Source organism: Colobus angolensis, unplaced genomic scaffold, assembly GCF_000951035.1.
Source record: "Colobus angolensis palliatus isolate OR3802 unplaced genomic scaffold, Cang.pa_1.0 Scaffold241, whole genome shotgun sequence".
Lineage (NCBI taxonomy): Eukaryota > Metazoa > Chordata > Mammalia > Primates > Cercopithecidae > Colobus > Colobus angolensis.
Window position 1 is genome coordinate 173,622 of NW_012115611.1, and position 25,443 is coordinate 199,064.

At 38.9% G+C, this 25,443-nt stretch overlaps 2 protein-coding genes across 6 annotated transcripts in view; one reads left to right on the forward strand and one right to left on the reverse strand.

The window, feature by feature from the left end:
• The window catches only part of RAB23 (RAB23, member RAS oncogene family), a 34,528-nt gene extending 14,240 nt beyond the window's left edge, over positions 1–20,288 (reverse strand). Inside the window, exons 1-3 of one of the 5 annotated variants that reach the window (XM_011945626.1) lie at positions 20,169–20,288; positions 8,130–8,349; positions 5,452–5,537 (exon numbers count right to left, since the gene is read on the reverse strand). In XM_011945626.1, the coding sequence (XP_011801016.1) occupies positions 5,452–5,537; positions 8,130–8,284 (241 nt within the window). In that variant the 5' untranslated portion in view covers positions 8,285–8,349; positions 20,169–20,288. Of the gene's footprint in view, positions 1–5,451; positions 5,538–8,129; positions 8,350–19,297; positions 19,447–19,715 lie in introns of those variants that run through there. The other 4 variants (XM_011945627.1, XM_011945622.1, XM_011945624.1 and 1 more) reach the window with 4 other exon arrangements.
• PRIM2 (primase, DNA, polypeptide 2 (58kDa)) overlaps positions 19,542–25,443 on the forward strand; it is a 410,194-nt gene continuing 404,292 nt past the window's right edge. The window contains exon 1 of the mRNA XM_011945621.1: positions 19,542–19,707. The gene's annotated coding sequence lies outside the window, so the exon portion shown is untranslated. The remainder of the gene's footprint in view (positions 19,708–25,443) is intronic.

A 25,443-nucleotide genomic window follows, 5' to 3' on the forward strand; every position in this document is an offset into this window, starting at 1 on the left:
ACAAACCAAAGTCAACAGTAAAAAAACTGTCACAGAAATCTATTTCATGTTGTCTGTATCTTTCTGTACTAACTAAAAGCACTGGTTCCTACTGCCTAGAGTCGACTTTCTAAAAAGCTTTAGAGAAACCATTTGGGATCCCAGAGGCTTCCTAATCTGTGCTCTGTTGTAACCTATTTACAAGAAGGTCTTGTTTCAAAATCTCTCACGATACAGTTAAGCCAGCATTCCAAGTCCATAATCATACCTCTGAGCAATGGCTTTGATATAATGGGTCTTTTAAATGAACTATAATAAGATTTTTCTTTTTAAAATTTTAGTTTGATTTTTATGCATCATTAATAACACATTTCTTGGATTTAAATCAGCAAGTCATAACTATATATGGCATAGTGTTTCTACCACTACATTTGTATCTTAATTCATTCTTTCTAGCCCTTACCTTCTCTTACTTTTATTTCTATTTAATTTCATCACTATCTATATCTGTACTAGCAGCAAATACTGTCTGACTGCCTAGGTGGCATCTCTCCCTAAAAACACCTTTTCCCCACTCTATAGTAGCCATATGGTTTAGGTAGACTAAACCTATTCTCTGCTGGAGGTGGGAGTTGTGGTGGTGGCAAGGAGAACAATGTGATCCAAGTCAGTTAATCACATCCCTCTCATTACTGCAATCAGGTCAAGGGTGGTCTAGTCAGAGAAAAGCTCAGGGCATCTGAACCACTGAGGTGGGAAGTAACCCTCTCTCCCCAAGGATGGAAACAAAGCATGTGGCCTTCATTGCTCCTGGTGGTAATCTTGAAACCCAAAAGGAAATCAACATGAGGAGGTACCTCACACAGAGAGGAGACAAAGCCAGGAGAATCAGTAAGGTTACAGGCTGAATAAACAACTAAAAGGGATGCTATTTCCAGACTTTTCTATCAAATCAGTAAATCTCTGTAGTTTTAAGCCAGTTTGAGATTCCTTTTCTTTGGCAGCAACCAAAAGCATTTTAATGGAACCCCAAAGAGGTTTCCCAAAGGGAAAACATAAAATAATGTTCAATATACTGTTTTTTCAATTTTATGTATAATTGCTGTTTTTTCTTTAATTCATATTGTATTGTGATAAATGTTTATTTTTACCATTTAGAAAAAGAAGAAGTCGAAACTGAGGACCTGTCTCAGTATCTCACCCTCTTTGCCATTTTAATATAGTTGGCTAAAAAAAAAAGTTAAATTACTAAGGCCTTTTTTTTTTTTGAGACAGAGTCTTGCTTTATCGCCCAGGCTGGAGTGCAGTGGCATGATCTTGGCTCACTGCACCGGGTTCAAGCTATTCTCATGCCTCAGCCTCCCCAGTACTGAGATTACACGTGTGCGCCACCATACCAGGCTAATTTTTGTATTTTTAGTAGAGACATGGTTTCACCATATTGGCCAAGCTGGTGTCAAACTCCTGACCTCTGGTGATCTGCCTGCTGCAGCCTCCCAAAGTGCTGGGATTACAGGCCTGAGCCACTGCTAAAGAAAAAGAACAGACATTTCATGCAGAGAATTTAGAAGACAAAGTTCAGTAGATAAAAGTAAAATAATGAAAATCTCAAGCAATCCTACTTCTTTTTGGTATTTCCACGTAGGTTTTATGTTTACTTTTTTCCTGAGTGTGGGGAAGGTAGTGGTAATAACCCCATTAAAAATACAAATAACTTTTACTCAAGAATAAAACTGTACATTTAAGACCTGTTAATCAATACTGTCAAGGCTGATGAAATTCATAATTTGATTAAAATATCATCTACTTGAATGACAGAGCCTTGGGAGAAAAAACAATACCATCTACTCCAAGAACGGCTTGGGGTAGTAAAAACGTAATTCTCAACCTTACAGCATGATGTAGGTGCTCAGGATCCAAACTGGTAGCCATAGAGAATAACCAAAGCTACTGTGGATGGGAGGCCTTAAAGTACACAGTAAATAGTGGTAAGTAGTGGTGGCAAGAAACCAAAATGTGTTTTCGAGCAGGCAGAGGAAGTCAAGTTTCCTTGGTACCAATTTAGAAAGGCAACTCCTTTGGTCATTTATATGTTAGTACAATTATTAAACCTTAGTTGTCATTATTACAATAAATTCTACGTTTTCAAAAGTGAAAAAATAAGCTATATATTCAAAAGTTACTTGAATTCACCCAATTTCTCAAGTATATTTATTTTATATAACTGGTATAAATTTGTAAATAAAAAAGCAAGCCACTTCAATAAAATCAGTGGTAAATCCTAAAAGAAGAAATTATGTGTTTATATGAAACTGTACCTAAAAGTTCATAACACTGTCACTTGGAACTTTCATATATATATAGATTTCTTCAAGAGACATATACTGGTATACTGCTATTCAATATATCTATTCTATTTTCAAGTACTTCTTCTCTGATAATCCAGGACACACAAACATAGGCTCCCTTTCAAGTTGGGTAAAGTGACATATTAAAGACGACTTCCATGAAGAAGTCAGAAGAATTTCCATTGTACACATAACTATTATTTCAGTTTCATTAAACCTGTATCTTTCAATACAGGATGTTTAAAGAGACTTTGAAAAAATAATTCATAACTGCTTCCATATCATCTGTTCTTTAGGACTGTTTAGTATTCAACTACTAGCATTCTACTAAGATAGAATATATTTTAATTTTTATGATACCAAAGAGTAGATTTAAAAGGAGAAAACAAAAGGAGATTTAAGAAGTAAAAAAGATAATTATCTTAAAGGAAACTTTTCAGATATATTTCTAAGCAATGTTATTACATGAATATAAATACAAGTTAAGACAAAGAAGCCAGGGCAAGGTTTACTATGCCTATTATATCCCTAGAACAACGGAGACACTTAATATACATTTTCTGAATAAAACTTCAAATCTAGAGAAACAGTCATGGGGGCAACTAAAAACAAGGTAGATCTTACCTTCCTGGGGCTTCTAGTTCACAGAGCAAAAACCTTTAAGCAAAATCATTTATATTTATAAATATAATATATGTATATATACACACATATACATATATGTGTACATATGTACACAGACATGTTTACATACACATACATATATGTATGTGTATATATACATCTGTTTATATTTATAAATATATGTGTACATATACACATATATAGATATTTGCATTTATAAATATATATACTTTATGCATATACACACACACACACATATACACTTATATACATATATACACTTAATATATGTATATATGTAATAGGTATACATATATACACACATATAAAGTATATATATTAAATATATATATGCGTGTGTGTGTGTGTGTATACAGAATTTCATCCATTACTTAAGGTCAGAGTATAAAGTTATAGCATCTGATAAGTAAAATGAGACTGTGTGATGAACCAGTAGAATTTCACTTTATAAAAAAATGAACCAAAATGATACTGTCTCCTAAGGACAACTAAATTCACTTGAGCCAACAGGTGAGATAAGAAAGCATTCGAGGCATAGTGTAAAAAGAAAAGAAAAAAATGGGGGATTTCTCAAGGGTGAAGTACAAGTGAGGAATCAGCAGATGACGCTGGACAGACAAGGAGAAACACAGTTGTGAAGTCCTGTGTATACGATGCTGAAGAGTTTTAACCAAGAACGTGATCTGATAGTGGGAAAGATAAAACAGTTTCACTGATTCCATCTATTTTCTCAAAGAGTGAAGCAAAGAAATCGGCAGAGAGTGGAGAGGAGGAAGGGATTCCCAAGGTGAAGGCAAGAGAAAACACAAAAGAGCTCTTTTGGAAAATGACAGAGACTTGAGTAAAGAACACTGAGAGTGCCTGGCAGCACTCCATACTCATTAATGTTATGTGATGGTAGCTTTAAAGTTCAGTCTGAATGGTTGTCTGATATTCTGTATATGGTTCAGGTGCTTGGATACAGACTGGTAGATAGTCGGGTTTAACTGGGTTGGGCATTTTGCTGAGCAAGTATTATGCAGAAATTGCAGGTCAGGGAGTTAAAGGTCCTTGCAAGCAAATGCTTACAGGACTAGAAAAACTAAATTGAGGAAGGAAAGAAGTAAAGCCATGAGGAAAGTCATATTTAAAAAGTAGTAGGGTCAATGAACACAGAAGCTCTTGATGGTTTCAAGACAGTCTGGGTATTAAAGTTAGCAAGCCACAAGCATAGGCAGTAGTGGTCAGAGTGGGAGACTATAGAGGTTTAGATTTTGGGGTAATGAAACAATTGTTGGCCTTGAAAACAACAAGGAAATGAGCAACAGGCTGAATATTCAAAAAGTAACCCAAACAACTGTGGAGAAGAAACTGAGCCAGATGCCAATGTTATCACAAAGGAGGGATAAAGGAAGGTGATGGACCATTGCAAGCAGGAGGATTAGTGATGGGTAAAAGTCTCATGACCTGGACTTTCAAGGTGCTAAGGTTTTTGAAGGAGAAAAGAGGAGGAATGGTGTGGAAGCAGTAGTAAGAAACAAGACATCTTCTGCCCAACATCCTTTAAGTCTTGAATAATGTGAGTATGCAGGGATATGGGTAAAAAGCCTCCCTTAGAGAAGGCAGCAGAGGAAGTTGTATCTTTAGGAAACACGTTTTAATTATGACACGGTGAAAAGTTCAGAAAAGGGGGACGTCATAGAAGGAATAATCAGTATGTCAGCTGTGCCTTTTTATTTCCCACAGCATCTGTGAAATGTAGAGTATTAAATGCTTGTCAATATGAATGACCAATTAATATTTACTTGGCATCAGCAGGCTATAATGCTACATGGTATTCCACCAAGCTTTTGTTACTGTGTTCTCTCACTTCAATCACTATTGGCAGCTGAGTTACAGGAACACTGAAAGTGGTGTTTTAAATTCCAAAAGAAAAGGGCAAAATTTTATAAGAAGATGTTAAAGGAAACTTTTAAGTTCCATTCGGAAGTTTATTTTAGCCTCTTAAAAAATTTTAGCCCACATTTTAGAGCCTTAAATTCTTTAGTCGTGGTTCCTTCCTTTCACAGGTGTCTCACACTTCTCTGAACTCCTACAACACTGAAAAGGCTTTACCATGCGACTTCATGTGTCATAATAAATGCCATCTTATTTGCCAGGGCTTTACTTTTTCATATGTTAGCTTCCACTCTCTGACTATACAGTCATTTTCTTGGGGTCAAAGTCGGCATTTAAGAGCTTCTTACTGATTTGGCCTGGGAATGCCTACATGAGTCACATAATTCTAAGGCAGAGACAAACTGTCTACAGTACCAGGTGTTATTTGCTAACATACAAGATCTTTAGAAGAATAATGAACTGGGGTTTTAAAAAATACTTTGAAATTATTTTAACTATTCTTCGAGAGAAACGCTTATATGGGAAACAAAGAAAGCAAAATTAGTTATTTAGCCAAAATAATGTGCCCAAACAAAATAAATAAATCAATCCTGTGTTTTACCTCGATAGTAGGCCTTTGTAATTGCATCAAATTCCTCTTGACCTGCAGTGTCCCATAACATTAGTCTGACATCTTCATCATTAACTCTAAAACAAGAGATGAATTTATTTCATATGTAAAGGAAAATGTTTTTGGTAATATAGCTTTGTGTATATTTTTCATTTTCAAATCCGAAGAGATTAAAACTACAAATGCTCCTTGACTTATGATGGGCTGTCCCAATAAACCCCATTGGGGGTTATATCCTGGTAAGCCCATTGTAAGCTGAAAATATTGTAGTCAAAAATATCCTTAAGTCAAAAATGCATTTAACACCCCATTACACCACTGTAAATTCAAAAAACTCATAAGCTGAACTATTATAAATCCTTATGCTCCTCAACTTATGATGGGGCTATGTCTCAAAAAACCCATGCCAAAGTTGAAAAACTCTGAGTCAAACCATCTTGAGTCAGGGACCACATGGATACTGTCAGTTTCACCCTGAAAAACTCTGAGTACTCTCAGATGTTGATATCATTACCTACAGTGAAAGAGTGAAAAACATTCCCCTAAAGCTATAGATTCCCACGTGATTTGGATTTATCTGCCATGTTTTTTTCTTTGACACAGTCACAGGTAGTGGTGGTCTAAGATTAACGTCTTGGGAAGGGGAATTCCCTTAGGTCACTGCTTGCTCTCCTTTCCCTACATCTTTCCAATGGGTTCTGGTGCTTTCGTGATAAAATGAGAATAAGAATGCAAAAAAGCAATTTACCGCCAGTAATCCCAGCAATTTATGAGGCCAAAGTGGGTGGATCACTTGAGGCCAGGAGTTCAGTACCAGCCTGGCCAACATGGTAAAACCCTGTCTCTACCAAAAATACAAAAATTAGCTGTGTGTGGCGGCACGTGCCTGTAGTCGAGCTACTCAGGAAGCTGAGATGGGAGAATCGCTTGAGCCTGGGAGGTGGAGCATGACTGCAGTCCAGCCTGGGAGACAGAGTAAGACTCTGTCTCAAAAAAACAAAAGGAATTTACCTCCCTGGCTCCCTGGTTGCCCTTGAACTTAAAATTTACTCTATTTTGTCATATAGTCAATTCTCATTATTCACAGTAGTTATGTTCTATAATGACAATGTGAACACTGAATTGGCAAATACTGAACCACTGCTCCTAAGGGAAATACAGGGTTAGGTTCTTGAGAACCCCTGGTTACATTTTCATCAACTGATCAATACGTAACCTTGCTTTATGTGTTTCTGTTTAAAGACACCTTACTGATATATATTGTTAATTCATTAACACTGAATTCATGACCAACAGCACTGTAACTCGTGTCTGAACAAAGCTTATCGAACATATTTATTTTTCTGTAACACGCATCATAGCCTTCCTATATTTAGGAATGCTAGACAGCACTGCAGCACTACACTTAGGAGCATTCTTAAACAGCAAAATCACCAAGAAAAAGCACAAAATGTAAAAAAAGGGGCATTAAACAGAACACAAAAAGGACACGTGTTTACTGTACGAGGGGCTGAAACAAGAAAGAGACTTGTTTGATGACCTCAGCTGGGAAGTGCACGCTGGGCAAGTTAAATTTGTTTGCTGCTCTATGTATGTCCACAAATGACCACAAATGCACATAAATACTGATTCTGGAGTTACAAATAAATATTTTATTATAAATAAAACAAAGTGGGTGAATTTGCATAAGCAGAACTTATAAATAATAAGGATTGACTGCATACTTAAATATTTATTTGGTTTCAGGTAGTAAGTACAAAAAGCAAACATCATCAAGACTTAAAATGCTTGCTCTTAAAATATATTCTGAGGGAGGAAGCAAATATGGAAATATTTTTAAAAAGAGAGTAATTTTAAAAAGAATGCAGACTAGAAATTAATCTTTAAAATGATAAAATTATCTTTGGGGTGCAGCACACCAACATGGCACAAGTATACATATGTAACAAACCTGCACGCTATGCACATGTACCCTAGAACTTAAAGTATAATAAAAAAAAAAAAAATTATCTTTGATGTTAAAGTTGGGCCAGTAACCAGGTTTGTAGTATTTCTTATTTGGGTAATACATTTTAGTTTGTCTGCTACAATTTAAAATATTCTTAGACGTTCTCAGGACTAATGACAAAAAATATTACTCTGATGTGTTTTAGAATCCAAATGAATTTCCTAAAGTAGGATTTCCTTTTCATAGGCAAATTTTGCTCTCCCAAATCTGTTTTGTCTTATTTCTTTAGAGTAAAGCAAACTATTAATTCTCTAACTTCCATAGTCTTGCCTAGTTTCAAAAAGAGAACAGACATTCTAGTAACAAGGAGCTCATAATACAACTTTCATTCCAAAGAAAACAGCAGTTGAAAATCTCACTGGAGTCAGTATCACTTTGTGTTTAAGACATGCCCAAGGTGTCACCAATAAATATAAAACAGATATGAGACAGAAAAAAACGTGGGAAGGAGAGTAGAAAAAGAAAAAAGTGAAAGAGGAAGGGAAGAGATGAAAGAAAAAAAGGGTAAAGTTACGTGATGAAACCACCATCACGGTTGCATGAGCACTGCCACTAGTGGCCACATCTCGAAATCCACTGCAAGTAGTTAACTATTATTCCAGTAAGTCTTGGATACAGTTCACAAATCAAAGCCAAAGGAATAAAACAGCCAAGTACTTACTGAATTTGTCGCTCCAAAAAATCAACTCCAATGGTTTTCTTGTAGTCTTTTGTAAAAATGCCTTTGCAATATCGCTGAATCATACTTGATTTTCCAACTGCTCCATTCCCTACAACCACCATCTTTATGGCGACTTCCATATCTTCCTCCAACATTTTTGGAGCTGAAATGGTTTCTGTACCAACTCTAATTCCAGGAGATCAGGTCTTCTCTCTCAAATCTGTGGTTTAAAATGAAATTATTTTTTCATAAAAATGTACAAAATAAACTCATTGTTTTATCAAGAAATCATCACATTGCATTGCAAGGATGTGTTTTCATACCTGAGGCCCCTCCCACTCTTTTTAAATAATATAAATTCTTTGAAAGGTACAGCAATAACACAATTCATTTTTGAATGAATCCTCATCAATAGCACAATGCATGACATTCATATATCAATAAATACCTAGATCTACTTTCATAGAGACGATGATTAGGGTCATTAGACTTGATGCCTGATTATTTAAAGGCACCACTTGCTAGTTCTGTGCTCTTAGTGAACACGTTACTTAACTTCTTCAGGCTTCTGTTTCCTGGCAATAATATCCATCTCATACGGTTGTTGATCAATGATACACATAGAGCACTTAGCATAGTGAAAGTTACGCATTCAAAATCTAGTTGAGCATTCCTGATCCAAAAATCTGAAGTCTGAAATGTGGCAAAATCTGAAACTTTTTAAGCACTGACATGATGCCATAAGGGAAAAATTCCGTATCTGACATGTGATAGGTCACAGTAAAAAGAGAGTCAAAACTTTATTTCATGCACAAAAATACTGAAAGTACTGTATAAAATTACTTTGAGGCTATGTGTATAAGGCATATGTGAAACATAAATGAATTTCCTGTTAAGACTTGGGTCCTGTCCCCAAGACATCTCATTATGTACATGCAAATAGGGCAGGTGTGGTGGCTCATGCCTATAATCCCAGCATTTTGGGAGGCTGAGGCAAGAGGATCGCTTGAAGCCAGGAGTTTGAGACTAGCCTGGGCAACATATGGAGACCCAGTCGCCACTAAAAAAAATAAAATAAAATAAATTAGCCGAGTATAGTGGTGCATGCCTGTAGTCGCAGCTACACGGGAGGCTGAGGTGGGAGGATCCCTTGAGCCCAGTGATTTGAAGCTGCAGTGAGCTATGGTCATGCCACTGTACTCCAGCCTGGGTGATAGAACAAGATGCTATCTCTAAAAAAAATTAAAATAAAATTTTAAAAAACATTGTAAATTCTCCATAGTGTATCACCAAATAGGCAACAAATTCAAAATCTGTGGAAATCGCTTTTCAACCTCACGGGTAATAATCAATGTCCCTAAAAAAGCACCCCAAAGAAGGTTTCGTATAATAGTGTATGACCATGTGTCAGCATTGGGCTCTTAGTTATAACGATTTAGTGTTTGGCTTACAATGAATCCTGTACAAATAAATATCTTACACCACACATTCCTGCTTTAGTTTCAAACCTTTATAGTTACACATACAACGAAAGCAATAGAATGGGCACTGTTTGCATTTTAGGAATGAAAATAACAGAAATTCAATTTCTTCATGTTTCTTCTTAAATTACTGTTAGGCTACTGCCCATTTAGCTATTATATTTCAACTACTTTAACTGAAAATCTTTCTATACAACCACTACACCAAGAGAGTCCAAAAATGTGAAGAACATTCCTTTCTTTGTCCCTAATAGTCTCAGCAATTGTCTCCGGTACTTTACAAACCTGAGTGATCATAAGAATCACCTAAAAGTCTTGTTAAAGTATGGTCCTGGGTCTCCACCTCAGACATCATTTATCAGAAATTTCACAGAAGGCCTTGGAATCTGGTTTATAGAACAAGCACAAAAGGTGCTGCTTAGCTCTCCCTTCACGAGCTGCTAGCTGGCAGTCTCTGCTACCTCACCTTCAGGATCCACTGCACTGTCCACTCCCGCTGAGGCCACATTCTCCCCGGGGAAAGATTAAACAGGCAGGGCCACTTGAGTTGGGCCAATTCTGCACAATGTGGATCCTCTTTGGTCTGGGGCTCCCATCAGACTAGCTGAGATTTTTTCAGAAATGCACTACAGTCTGGGGCTCTTTCCACCCCATCTTTCTTCATCCTTTCACAAGTATAAAAAACTAGCATTGCAGCCTCTTTATCCTTCTCAGGCATTTCCTCCAATAAATCTCTTGCACTTCTAATTCCATCTTGATATTTGCTTCCTGGAGAACCCAAATGGATATACATCCCAAGTGATTTTACATTCAGATAAATGTCAGAGCCAATGCCCTACGCTAGTGATTCTCAATTTTGCCTATACATTTGAATCACCTAGATAACTTTTAAAAAATACTTGGCTGGGGGCAGTGGCTCACACCTGCAATCCCAGTGCTTTGGGAGGCTGAGGCAAGAGGATTGCTTGAGGCCAGGAGTTCAAGACCAGCCTGGGCACCATGTGAGACCCTGTCTCTATAAAAAAAAAAAAAAAAATTGGCCGGGCATGGTGGCGTGAGCCTGTAGTCCCAGCGACTCGGGAAGCTAAAGTGGGAGGATTGTTTGAGCCCAGAAGTTCAAGGCTGCAATGAGCTATGACTGTACCACTACACTTCAGCTTGGGTGACAGAGCAAGACCTTGTCTTAAAAAAAAAAAAAAAAAATCCTGATGCCTGATACCTGCATCTTATCCTCTGTGTATACAATCAGATGGTCTAGGGCAGTGGTTCCCAACCATTTTGGTACTACGGACTTTCGTTTTGATGGAAGACAACTTCCACAGATGGGAGGTTGGTGGGGGGCATGGTGGAGGGATGGTTTGGGGATAAAACTGTTCTACCTCAAATCATCAGGCATTAGTTAGATTCTCATAAGGATATAAGGAGTGCTGCAACCTAGATCCCTCACATGTGTAGTTCTCAATAGAGTCTGGGCTCCTGTGAGAATCTAATGCTGCTGCTGATGTGATGAGGCGGAGCTCAGGTGGTAATGCTTGCAGCCACTCACCTCCTGCTGTGTGGCCCAGTTCCTAACAGGCCACAGAATGGTACCAGTCCACGGCCTGGGGGTTGGGGACCCCTGGTCTAGGGTACAATCTGGACATCAAGTATCACCATCCTATTACCCTACACAAGATGTAGTCCTTAGGACACAGGGTCAAATATAAAATTCTGACCAGGAGCTGACCCTTGTTCATCCAGCTGTGTATCTCACACTGGTTCAGTTCCTAGAAGGCAACTTCCTTTCTCTACCTAAATAATTCTTCACCCAAGAAGACTGTTACCTTCATAAAAAGGCAACAACAAAACTCTTATCACATTTTATCCTTTTAAAGATACATACTTCAGACACTTTTGCTTCTGAAATGATAGATATTTTTCCCTATTCCTTCCTCTAAATATAACTAAAATTTGTGAATATTATATATAAATAAACATTAGACATCAAAAAGTGAAAAGGTACCACAAGGCACAAAGAACAACATGGTAATGAGTTTTCCTTGAGTTCTTTTTACCTCATATATCCCAGACTAGATTATAGAGAAGCTAGTAACCAGGAAACGTCACCACCAATGACAAAAAGAAACATAAAAGCTACTCTCTTGAGTCAAAGGACGAGGAAAGGGAAAGCCTAGCAAGGCGGAGCTTGCAGTGAGCAGCGATCGTGCCACTGCAGTCCAGCCTGGGCAACAGAGTGAGACTCCGTCTCAAAAAAAAAAGAAAGAAAGAAAGAAAGAAAGAAACATAGAAAACACCTCTACCCTTGTGAGGGCTATATTGATGCACCCCAACTCCCTCTATGGGGTGGTGTCAGAGAAGACCAACCGGGGAGGACTGGGGAGGACTTTCATCCTCACTGGGGAGAAATGAAGGCTCCTCCAAGCCCTGCCCAACCACCACCAAGGCATCCCTGGAGACCATGTGGGAGGATGAACTTCCACCCATCCACCAATTCAGTCATCCCTACCCATTTTTACCTCCACTTTTTTGCTGGGGTGGTGTCAGATGAAGCCTATTAGAAAGTCAGGACTTCCACTATCTCTCACAGGTAATAAGGCCATCTGCTGACTCCCCGCAGTGTCAGTGGGTCAGCCTCCTCCCAGCCAGGGTGGTATCAGTGGCCCCAGCAGAGAGTCATCATGACCAGTAGTAAGAGGAGCTCTTCCCACTCTCAGTTTCTTTCTCTCTCTTTTTTTTTAGACAGTGTCTCATTCTACACTCCAGGCTGGAGTGCAGTGGGGTGAACACAGCTCACTGCAGCCTCAACTTCCTGGGCTCAAGCAATCCTACCATTTCAGCTGGGACTACGGGCGCACACCACCACGCCTGGCTAGCTTTTGCATTTTTTGTAGAGACAGGGTTTTGCCATTTTGGCCAGGCTGATCTCAAACTCCTGGGCTCAAGTGATCTGCCTGCCTTGGCTTCCCAAAGTGCTGGGATTACAGGTACGAGCCACCGCACCCAGCCCACTATGTTTCAATGGAAGACAAGCAGGAAACCTGGAGTTTTATCCTCACCTGGTAGTAAAGAGGTACTGCCCCACCCTTCCTGTTTTTGGAGCACAGCAAAGGAAGAGAATCAAGCTTAAGGAGTATGTAATGAGACCAGAGAATCACAACATAACACTCCCAATGCCCTGGTTTCATCGAAAATCACTCAGCACACCAAGCACCAGGAAAATCTCAACTCAAATGCAAAAGACAATCAATAGACACTAGCAATGAGATGACAGACATTAGATTTATGTTATAAGGATTTTAAACATAAAAAGTTAACTGGCAGTCAATGAGCAATTATGGATATATTTGAACAAATGTAAAACATAAAGAGTCTCAAAAATAAACAGAAGATATAAAGAAGTACCAAATGGAAAGTAGAACTGAAAATTATAATAACCATAATTTTAAAAACTCAATGATAGGTTCAACGGCAGAATAGAGAGGACAGAGGAAAGAATTAGTGAACTTGAACATACAATCTGAGCCAAGCAAACAAAGACTGAAATAAAGGAAAAAGCCTTCAGGACCTGTGGAACTAAACCACAAAAAAAACTGCATATTTCTGTCATTGGAGTTCCAGGAGGAGAGGAGGAAGAAGATAGGGCTAAAAAAGGACTTGAAGAAATAATGACTGAAAATTTCCCAAATACGGAAAAAGACAAAGCTACAGATTCAAGAAGCTGAGTAGATCCCAAACAGGATAAACCAGTCAAAATCTAGACCTAAACAAATCAAAGTCAGACTTCTAAAAACTAAAGACAAAACATTTTGAAAGCAGCCAGAGAAAAAGGATGGGGAAAAGTCATTTGAATGACAGTGAATTTCTCCTCAGAAACCATGGAGGCCAGAAGGAGGTGGCACATCATTTTTTGAGTGTTGAAAGAAAAGAACTGTCAACTCAAAATTATATATCCAACAAAAATATCCTCTAGGAATGAAAAGGAAATCAAGGTAATCTCTGATGAGGGAAAACTGAGAGCATTTGTTGACAGCAGACCAATGCAAAAGAACAGCTAAAGGAAGTTCTCAAGTGGAAAGGAAATAATTTTTTAAACAAAGAACTTGGAATATCAGAACAAAAGAAAGAACATGGTAAGAGCAAAAATATTGTTAAATCCAATAGACTTCCCTTCTCTTCTTGAGTGTTCTAAACTATGTTTGATAGTTGAAAAAAAATTATAAAACTGTCCAATGTGGTGTTCAATACACGTAGGGAAAATATTTAAGACAATTAATTATAAATGGGGATGGATAAAGGACTATAAAGGGAGGTAAGCATTCTACACTTCACTTGAATTTGTAAAATATTGACTACAATGATAAATTATGGTGATAAATCACATATACAGTCATGCACTACATAACAACATTTCAGTCAATGATGGATTGCTTATACAACAGTGGTCCCTTAAAATTACAATGCCATATGTTTACTATGCCTTTTCTATGTTTAAATATGTTTAGATACACAAATATTTACCAATGTGTTACAAGTACCTACAGTATTCAATACAGTAACAGTGTACAGGTTTGTGGCTTAGGAGCAATAAGTTATAGCATACAGCCTAGATGTGTAGTAGGCTATACCATCTAGGTTTGTATAAATACATTTTAGTATGTTCACACAATGACAAAACCATAATGTGCATCCCCATTGTTAAGCAATGCATGACTGTATGTAATGTAATACCAAGAACAACCACTAAAACAATAATACAAACAGGTACACTCAAAAACACACAGATAAATCAAAATGAGATTCTAAAAACACAATAAAGTCAGAATCTAATTGATATTTATAGAACTGTCTATACAGCAGCACAATATACTTCCTTTCAAGTACCCAGATTGAACATATTCTGGGCCATAAAACAAACATCAACATGTCACAGGGCAAACCCCAAAACTGGAGTTCAGCCCAGGAGGCCACGTGGGTTTTTGGCTTTGTGCAGAAGGAATTCAAGGGTGAGCCGACAGAGTGAAGTGAAAGCAAGTTTATTAAGAAAGTACAGGAATAAAAGAGTGGCTACTCCATAGACAGAGCGGCCCTGAGGGCTGGTGGTTAGTTATTTTTATGTTTTTTTTTTTTATTACATGCTATACAAGGGGTGGATTATTCTTGAGTTTTCTGGGAAAGGGATGGGGAATTCTCAGAACTGAGGGTTCCTCCCCGTTTCAGACAATATAATGTAACTTTCAGACGTTGCCATGGCATTTATAAATTGTCATGGTGCTGATGGCAGTAACCTTTACTATGCTAATGTATTATGATTAGCATATAATGAGCAGTGAGGACAACCAGTGGTCACTTGCATGACCATCTTGGTTTTGGTCAGCTTCTTTATTGCATCCTGTTTTGTCAGTGGGGATCTTTTAAGACCTGTATCTTGTGGAACCAGATCTATCGACCTCCTGTCTCAAACACACTTAAAATAATGGAAACCATACAGAATGTGTTCACTGATCACAATGGAATCAAACTAGAAATCAATAACAGAAAGATAAAACAGGGAAATCTCCAGACAGAAACTAAAAGCACACACTTGTAAAACAATCCAACATTCAAAGTAGTAGTCACAGGGAAAGTAAAAAAAAAAAAAAAATTAAATGAAAGTGAAAATACATGTGAAACTTAGTGGGGCACAGCTACAGTAATGCTGAAATGGGAAAATATATTTTATTTTATTATTACTATTTTTGAGACAGAATCTCACTCATCAGTCCAGGCTGGAGTGCGGTGGCCCGATCTTGGCTCACCGCAAACTCCCCCTCTCAGGTTCAAGCAACCCTGCCTCAGCCTCCCGAGTAGCTGGGACTCCACACATGCATCACCATGCTGGGTTAATTTTTGTATTTTTAGTAGAGACAGGATTTCACCATGTTGGCCAGGCTGGTTTCTAACTCCTGGCTCAAGTGATCTGCCCGCCTCGGCCTCCCAAAGTACTGGGACTACACGCGTGAGCCACCGTGCCCAGCCTGAGACACGAAACTTTGGAGCACTAAATGCTTACCTTAGAAAAGGAAAAAAGTTTCAACTCAATAATCTAAGCACTCACCTCAAGAACTAGAAGAGCAAAATAAACCCAAAACAAGCAAAAAAAGGAACATACTAAAAAAGAAGAACAGAAATCAATGAAATTGTAAACAGAAAAACTGATGCAACAAAAAGCTGGCTTTTTGAGACGATCAATAAATTTAACAATACTTTAGTGAGACTAACACAAAAAAGAGAGAGGACACAAATACCCAATACCGGGAATAAAATAGGGGATAGCAACACAGACTCTGCAGACTCAAAAGGATAACGTAACAACCCTACACACATAAATGTGACAACCCAGACAAAATGAACCAAATTCTTCAAAAGCATAAACGACCATAATTCACCCAATATAATATAGGTCTATTTGAATACCCCTATAACTATGAAGGAAATTGAATCTGTAATGTAAAAACTCGGAAAGAAATCTACAGGATCAGGCAGTTTCACTGAAGAATTCTACTAAACATTTAAAAAATTAACACCAATGTACACAATCTTCTCCAAAATAGAGACGAGGAAACACTTGCCAACTCTTTTTATGAAGCCAGCATTATCTTGATACCACAAAAAGACACTACAAAAAAGAAAATTAGACAAACTCTTCTGAACAAAGATGCAAAAATCTTCAACAAAGTATTAATAAACTGAATTCAGCAATATTTAAAAACAATAATACACTGCAACCAAGTAGACTTTATTCTGGGAATGCAAGGCTAGTTAAATACTCAAAAAGCAATCAGTGTAATCCACCATATAAACACAATATCAGTTGATGCAGAAGAAATACTTGACAAAATTCAACATTTGTGAGAAAACTCAGAGCAAACTAGAAATAGAATGGGACTTCTTTGACCTGGTAAAAGGCACTAGGCCAAGCACAGTGGCTCACGTCTGTAATCCTAGCACTTTGGGAGCCCGCAGCGGCAGACTGTCTGAGCTCAGGAGTTCAAGACCAGCCTGGACAACATGGTGAAACTCCGTCTCAACTAAAAATACGAAAAATTAACTAGGTGTGGGGTCGCTCACCTGTAATCCCTGCTACTCAGGAGACAGAGGCACAAGAATTGCTTGAACCAGGGAGGCAGAGGTTGCTGTGAGCTGAGATCGTGCCACTGCACTCCAGCTTGGATGATAGAGTGAGATTCTGTCTCAAAAAAAAAAAGCATCTATAACATAAAACAATTCTGGAAGACAGACTGCTTTCCTCAGATTGGGAACAAGGTAAGGATATCTATTCTCACTACTCCTATTCATCATACATGAAGTTCTAGTCATTGTAATAGGAAACAAAAATAAATAAAACACAGATTAAGAAAAAAATAAATAAAACTTTCTCTATTCACAAGTGACATGATTATCTCTGTAGAAAAATCCATGGAATCTACCAAAAATTTAAAAACCAAACCCTGAACTAATGAGTTTAGCAAAGTCAGAGGACATATGTACAACACACAAAATTCAATTGTACTTCCACATACAATGTACAATTTGAAACCAGTATTTTTTAGAATGAGATTTACAATAGTTTAAAAAACTTTAAATACTTAGGTATAAATGTAACAAAACATGTACACAATCTGTACGCTGAAAACTACAAAACACTAAACAAATCAAAGACCTAAACAAATGGAAAGACATAGCATGTTCATGGATTGGGAGACTCAACAAAGTAAACATAGCAATTCTCCCTAAATTGATCTGTGAGTGTAACACAATTTCAATCAAAGCACCAGCAAATTTTTCTGTATCCACAAGTTGATTCTAAACTTTATACACAAAGGTAAAAGAATCAGAATAGCTAAAACAATTTTGAAAAAGAATGAAACTGGAGGAAATTATACTACCTGGTTTTAAGACATTACAATGCTAAATTAATAAAGTGTGATACTGGCCAAGGGAAAGTTAAGTAAATCAGTGGAACAAAACAGGCCCAAAACAGACCCTCACAAATAAAGCCAATTGATTTTTAACAAAGGTGCAAAAGCAATTCAATGGAGAGAAGACAGTCTTTTCAACAAACGCTGATGGAACAACTGGACGTCCATAAGCAAAAAAGTAAACCTTCACACCTTATACAATTAACTCAAATGGATCACAGATCTAAATGGAATACTTTTATAAAACAATTTTTAGAAGGCGAAAATCTTGACCTGTTAGGCAGAGTTCTTAGACATGACACCAGAAGATCCATAAAAGGAAAAATTGATACTGGACTTCACCAAAATTAAAAACACTGCTGTCTGAAAGACACTGTTAGAATGAAAAGACAAGACAGACTGGAAGAAAATACCTGAAAAACATGTAATTGACATATAATTTGTATCCAAAACATATAAAGAACCCTCAAAATTCAACATAAGAAAACAGACCAATTTAAAAATGGGCAAGTGACTTGGCCAGATACCTCACCAGCGACTCCATGTGGCAAATGAACACATGAAAACATGTACAATATCTTTAGCCATTAGTTAAAGGCACATTAAAACCACAATGAGATACCACTACACACCTATTAAAATGGCTAAGTCTTGAAAAACTGACACTACCAAATGCTGGGAGTATGTGGAGCAACTAGAACTCTCCCATGTTGCTTGTGGGAATGCAAAATGACACAGACACTCCAGAAAAGAGTTTAACAGTTTTTTGAAAGTTAAACATACATTTACCATTGCTACAAGTGCAATCCACTTGTAGCAATACCCTAGAGAAATGAAAACATGTCCATACAAAAAACTTTTACATGGTATTTATAGCAGATCGATTCATAATCACAGAAAACTGAAAACAACCTCAATGTCCTTCAATGGGCAGACGTAGAAACAAACTGTGGCATTTCCACATAACAAAACAGTACTCAGCAATAAGAAAAGAAATTATCCATACATGAAACAACTTGGAAAAATCTTAAAGACATTTTGCTGAGTGAAAAAAAGCTAATATCCAAAGATTACCAACTGTTATGATTCCATTTCTAGAAAATATTAATAATTGCCAGGGGTAAGGAGTATGATATAAAGGGATCACATTAGGTTTTTTTTCTGTGAGGGCGGGGAGTGACAGATTTGTTCTACATCCTTATTGTAGTGGTGGTTACATGAGTCTAAAATTTGCAGAACTGTCACCGAAAAAAAGATCAATTTTACCATATACTTTTAAAAATAATACATTAATTTCCTTAAAATAAATTTAAAGAAAAAAGCCAAATTAAATGTTAATAGGCAGTCGGACTCTTGCTTTTTAGAAACTACTCTATAGACTTAAAGCACTAGATCAAAACAATTACGTTCCTAGAAATAAGCATAATTGAGTACAATTAAAGACCTTGACAATAATATTTTATATAAACACCCTTTCCCCAAAACATTTTGCTAATGCAGTCTAATAAATTAGAAAAGCAAAGGGTGAGTTAACTCTCCAATCAAAAGGTTGTTTTCTCACAACGGCCTTTATTTAAGAAGTACAGTTATATTTGTAAAAATACTGAAAAACTTCTTAGGGTCAATGAAATTACCTAGATGTTAGGAGATATATAAAAACTCAGAGAAGTTAACAGCCCTTTTCAGACCCTACTGCCACTTCACTAGCTCCTGATAAGGAAGTTCTTACTCTCACGTTCTCACGTTCTTACTCCAGGGAACTGCCGATGGCTCCTTGGCTCCTCGGATCTCCGAGTAAAGTTAAGTCTGTAGCAACCAGTGTCAATGGAATAGCACAGTTTGGCTCATTTATATTCCAGCACTCTATGAGCAAGAAACTAGGGAAGGGTGGGGTCGCGGGTAAAGAGGGGTCGCACTGCAGGGAGAAGAGGAGTCTACATGCCTTGATGGAGCTGAGGACCCTCTTCGCCGTCAAACCTAACCTGAGCACTTCACGCCCTCACCGCTGTCTGGCCCAGCCTGGGTCGCCCCTTCCCCATTCAGGACTTGAGGCAGGCAAAAAGCCGAACTCTCGGCCAGACTGGGGACGCAGCGCCGCCCTCGCTCCATCCCTCTTTACCGCCCACCTGGCAATTCCAGGTACCGACCGCTGGGAGCTGGGAGGGGGCGCCGGGCTGGCGCTGCCGCCCACCTTCTCTAGCTGGAACTTGGGATGGGTGCTCAAGGGCGGGAGAGCCGGCGCTCGGCTGTTCGAACAGGGGGATGGGGGAGCCGGGCCTGGAGGCCCCTGCCCACTCCCGAGAGTAAGGCACAACCCGGGACCCCGGGGAGAAGCTGACTCTTCCCCAGGGGAGCCGGACGAACCCCCAGCCGCTGGAGAGGGCGAGTGAGTGCAGCGCCGCTGCACCGCAGCGCGAGCCGCTACTCACCGACCCCGCCCGCCGCGGACCCGCCGCTCGGCGCCACCGGCTCCTCCTGGTCGCGGCGCAACCGCTGCCGCCGCTGCCTCCTCCCGACGCGCCAGTTCTCCCTGCGGGGCCGCGCGGCTAGTTCGCACCCTCTTTCGCTCTCTTAAGAATGATTATGATTTTTAAACGAACTTTATTGGTAGCCAGGGCTCAGATTGAGCGGCTCAGCAGCAGCTCCGATGGGGATGGTGGGGCGCGGGAGTCTCGACTCCCCTCATCTGTGGGCCCGCCGCGCTGCGGAGCATGCGCCGTGCTTCGTTTGCGCATGCTCTGTGCAGACCAGCGGCCCTGCCCCGCCCATGTTCTGGCGGGTGGCGGGCGGCTGCTCAGCTTTCCAGGCGCCTCCAAGGGATCCCGGGAGGGCAGTGGGGAGACCAGAGGCGAGCAGGATCTCCTAGATCGTGAACTCTAGAAAAGAGAAATCGGCCAATGACGGTCTGCATAAGTTTCACAGAGTTATCACACTTCCAGAGTCCTCAAAGGGCTTGCCCCGCATCGGACACATACCTTATTTTCTTGACCAGATGACATCTTAAGTGGCCGAGTGAGCAAAAAATGTCGAACAAAGTCGAAAACGCACACACACAGCCTGCAGGATTTGGCTGGACAAAATAGAAGCCTGAGATGGTTAATTATTCAGAGGAGCAAACCAAAAACGAAAAGGTCTCGCAAAAGCAATCTCAACTTTGTTTGCTTCAGTTGTTTTTACATTTCAAAATAAAATAGAATAGAAAAAAAGATGGAAAATACCAAGTGTTGGCCAGGATGTAGAGTCACTGCATTCTTCTACTCTGCTGCTGGAATGTAAACTGGAACAACTCCTTTGAACAACAGTTTGGGACTGTCTGCAAAAGGTGCATACACTATGGCCCCGCAGTTCCACGCCTCCATATAGAGTAAACAGAAACGAATACTTAGGGTGCACCGACAGGCAGGTATCAGAATGTTCGTAGCTGCATTTATTGTAATAATTCCTTAATGAGAATAACCCAAAAGACCATCAACAATAGGATAAATGAATGAAATTACACAAGGTTCGCAGAATGAAACACTATACAGCAACGCAAAGAACCATCTGCAATAATTACGGGCAGCAACGTGGATCAACTGCGGAAACCTAATGCCCAGCATAAAAAGACAACAAAAGTACACATGGCATAAGTCCATTTCTATAAAGTACAAAAACAGAAGAACTAAGCTGCTCAAAGTTAGCATAATGGTTACCTTGGTGGGCAGGGGATGGTGACTGGAAGGAGTTAGCAACTAGAAGAGGGGCTTCCAGTTAGCAACTGAAAGAGGGGCTTCCTTCTAGTAAGGTTCTCTCTGTTGATTTTGGCGCTAGTTATAAATGCGTGTCCATTTGTGAAAATTCAAGCTGTACTCTTATGCACATTTTTCTGCATGTGAATTATACTTCACACTTAATAATTTTAAAAATTAAGTGGCGATTGTTTTACTTCTTTTTTTTTTTTTTTTTTGAGGCGGAGTCTCGCTCTGTCACCCAGGCTGGAGTGCAGTGGCCCGATCTCAGCTCACTGCAAGCTCCACCTCCCGGGCCCACGCCATTCTCCTGCCTCAGCCCCCCAGTAGCTGAGACCACAGGCGCCTGCCACGGCGCCCGGCTAATTTTTTTGTATTTTTTTAGTAGAGACGGGGTGTCACAGTGTTAGCCAGGATGGTCTCCATCTCCTGACCTTGTAATCCGCCCGCCTCAGCCTCCCAAAGTGCTGGGATTACAGGCGTGAGCCACCGCGCCCGGCTTGATTGTTTTACTTCTAATAGCAATAGTATTTGTAAGAAATTTAATATCAAGTAGCTAACAGATTTATCTCTAGGATTTGTTTGGCAGTCTCTTAAATTTGAGTAACGTACTGATGCCCTTTCTGAGAAAAAAAAAAAAAAAGATTAAAAAGTTGGCAAATGACTTGAATAGACATTTCTCCGAAGAAGATATACAAATAGCCAACGAGCCCATGAAAAGAGACTCAAGGTCACTAATCATGAGGGAAATGCAACTCAAAACCATGAGATACAACTTCACACTCATTAGAATGATGATTATAAACAAAGCAGAACAGAAAATAAATATGAGTGTTGGCAAGGATGTGGAAAAATTACAACTTTTGTGTGCTGCTGGTGGGAATGTAAAATGATACAGCCACTGTGGAAAATTGTATGGTTCATCAGAATATTAAAAATAGAATTATCATATGATTAAATAATTCCACTTCTGAGTATATATCCAAAAAAATTGAAAACAGGGACTCAAAAAAGACATTTGTTCAACCATGTTTATAGCAGCATTATTCACAATAGCCAAAGGGTGGAAGCAACCCAAGTGTCCATCAATGGATGAATGGATGAACAAAATGTGGTATATACATGCAATAAAAGATTATTCAGCCTTAAAAAAGGAGGGACCCAGGCGTGGCGATGTATCCCTGTAATCCCAGCTACTTAGGAGGCTGAAATGGGAGGATCATTTGAATCCAGGAGTTCAAGACCAGCCTGGGTAAATCCTGTCTCAAAAATAAGAGAGAGGGAAATTCTGACACATGTTACAGCATGGATGAAGCTTGAAGACATTATGCCTAGTCACAAAATGACAAATGCTGTATGATTCAACTTATCTAAGGTACATAGAGTAGTCAAATTCATAGAGACAGTTGGGGGGTGGGAAGTGGTTGTGGGGAAGGAAGGGCAGGTGGTGAATGGGGAGTTAGTGTTTTATGTCTACAGTTTTAGCTTTGCAAGATGAAAACAGTCTGGAGATAGATGGTGGTGATGGTTGCACAATGATGTGAATATACTTGATGCTCTTGAACTTTATACTTAAAAATGGCTAAAAATGGTTAATTTTATGTTTTATGTATATCTTGCCAAATTTCTTTTTAATGGGGGGGAAAAAAAAGAAAATCCTAGAGGGTCTCAGAGAGTACATCTGAGATCCAAATCTGAGAAAAACTTCCTGAAAAGGGGTTCTCCCAAAATCATTTCTTTCCTCCTCACCTTTCCATTTCCTTGGAATTGTTGGACATTGAAGGAAATCCAGAATATGCCACCCCAAAATATGCCATTTTGTCATAAGGATTATTTTGAGCTGAAGGCAATTAAGAAACAGCAGAACAAAAGAAACACTGTGCTTTTCCCATTTCTGTCTAAAAGCAGGCTATAAATTTCCCTTTGTGAAGTTGCTCCTCCTCCCCATCCCATACTAGGAGGAGGAGATTCCTATCACCAGAGCACCAACTTGAGTCATATGGCAAACCTTGCAAAATAACCTTTGTCTTCCAATAGTTCCCCTCATATAGTTTAATCGGCCACAATTTACCACCTTCACAAGTCCCACCCCTTTTTCCTTTGTCTTATCACTTCTCCACAATTTATCACCCTTTTAAAAAATGGTATATAAGTTCTTAGGCCTAACTGTTTTTGGGGTTTTCACTTCTTTTCTGTGAGGCCCCCCATGTGCATATGAAATAAACCTTTTCTCCTGTTTATCTGTCATTTGTCAATTTAATTTGCAGGCTTCTGCTACTGAACTTACAAGAGTAGAGAAAAAGTGTTTATCCTCCCTGCAGACATGCTCAGTGCAATTAAAGTCTACTTTTTATTTGACTTGAGGCTGCTCTCAAGGACACAGCAGAGATTCTCATGCTCTCACTGAAGGCAGTGAAATAATGAAAGCCTGTGTGGAAACCTGACCTTTTAAATCATGTCGTTGTGCTATAGTAGAAATAGCAACAGAATTAACCTAAAAGGGTTTGAAAGAAATTTTACCTGCGGTGACTAGAAATGAGTTTCACAAAATTATTTTAAGGAAAACATTCTGAAAAGTTAGTTATTAAGTCATTAAATGATTGTTTGAATCTAGTACCTCCACTGACCCAGCAAAAAATGTCCATTTGGTCCCTTACTTGTTCTTTCATTGTGTCTGACTCTGATGAGCTGAATAGTGTCCAAGCATCATGAATTGTAGCTGAGTTGAAAGAAAGACAGAAAAATCAAAAAATATTTTCTCCCAAGAAAGAAAGCTTTGAAAATTTTTACCACTTAGAATGTAAGTCTGCATATAAATGTGAATGCATATGTGGCCATCTGGAAAAACCTAGTAGAAATCACAGTATTGGTCTAGACAGTAATAATCTACTGTTCTTCAGAATCATACAGACCATCCTGGAAAAAAAATTTTTTTCTAGTACTTTCTAGCCAGACATTAGAATACTGATCCAGTTCCTCTGTTGCTTAAGCTTGGATCTTAGTATCCTCATCTATAGTAAGGAGTTACCCACCTTACAAGGTCATTTATCCATTCAAAAACATATGTATTGTGCCAAGTACTGTGCTGAACACTGGGTATTCAGTAATAGACAAAAGGCAGATGGTTTGTGTCCTCTGGGAGCTTATAACGTGTTAAGGGAGACCAAAAAAGAAAGTATACCTAATTCATTTATCTTTCAGATTACAGCTTAAAAATCACTATATCAGAAAGGCCTTCCCTTGGTTCTCCAACATAAATTAGGGCTTCCTCTTACACGCTTCCATCATACCAGTTATTTACTTTCACACGAGGTCTAAGGGTATGTAATCATTTATTTATGTATATGTGTTCATATGTGTATATGTGTGCATAGGTAAGAAATAGACAGAAAAAGACTTTAAGCAGAGACAACAGGAAGTACGATGGCCTGAGGCAGCAAACAACTCACTGGGTTGAAATAATTGAAAGGGAGCCAGTGTGCAGGAGTGAGGTGGAAAGCAGCCGGTAAAAAATAAAGAACAGTAGTGAGGGAGGCAGGGGGCAGATCATGAAGACCTTGCAGGTCACGTTAGGTAATTTGGATTTTATCTCAAGTGTATTGGGAAGCCACTGGAGGATTTTTTAGTGCACAGACTAGGAGATTCACTGGACAGTTTTAAAAAATTCCTCTGACTGCTATCTAGGGAAAACACAGAGTAGAGGAAAATGGGAGAGCAATGGAAGGGCGGTTCAGGCAAGAGATGATGGAGGGTTAGACTGAGGTGGTTACAGGGGTGATACAGAAAAGTGCATTTGTTTTTAATCTTGGAAGTAGAACCTATAGGATTTGGCTGTGGTGTAGGAAAAAAACGGAATGTCAAGAGTGACTTACAGGTTTCTTGAATGACGGCCTTGCTGAGATTGGTCACTAAGGAGCTAGTTACTACCCCTCACAGTGTGAGTCGGGGAATAATCTGTTCATTCTAAATTCCTTTTTGTTTTGTCCTTGATTGTTCTTGTATCATGGTCTAGTCTGTTCCAGCATATACACTTCTAGATTTAGGGCCCTTACTAACAAAGAATAATTAGAAAACAAAAATATATATATTTTTTATTTATTGCCCAAGTCTTTCTCATATATATATTTACTTTTGTTGAAATACTCTT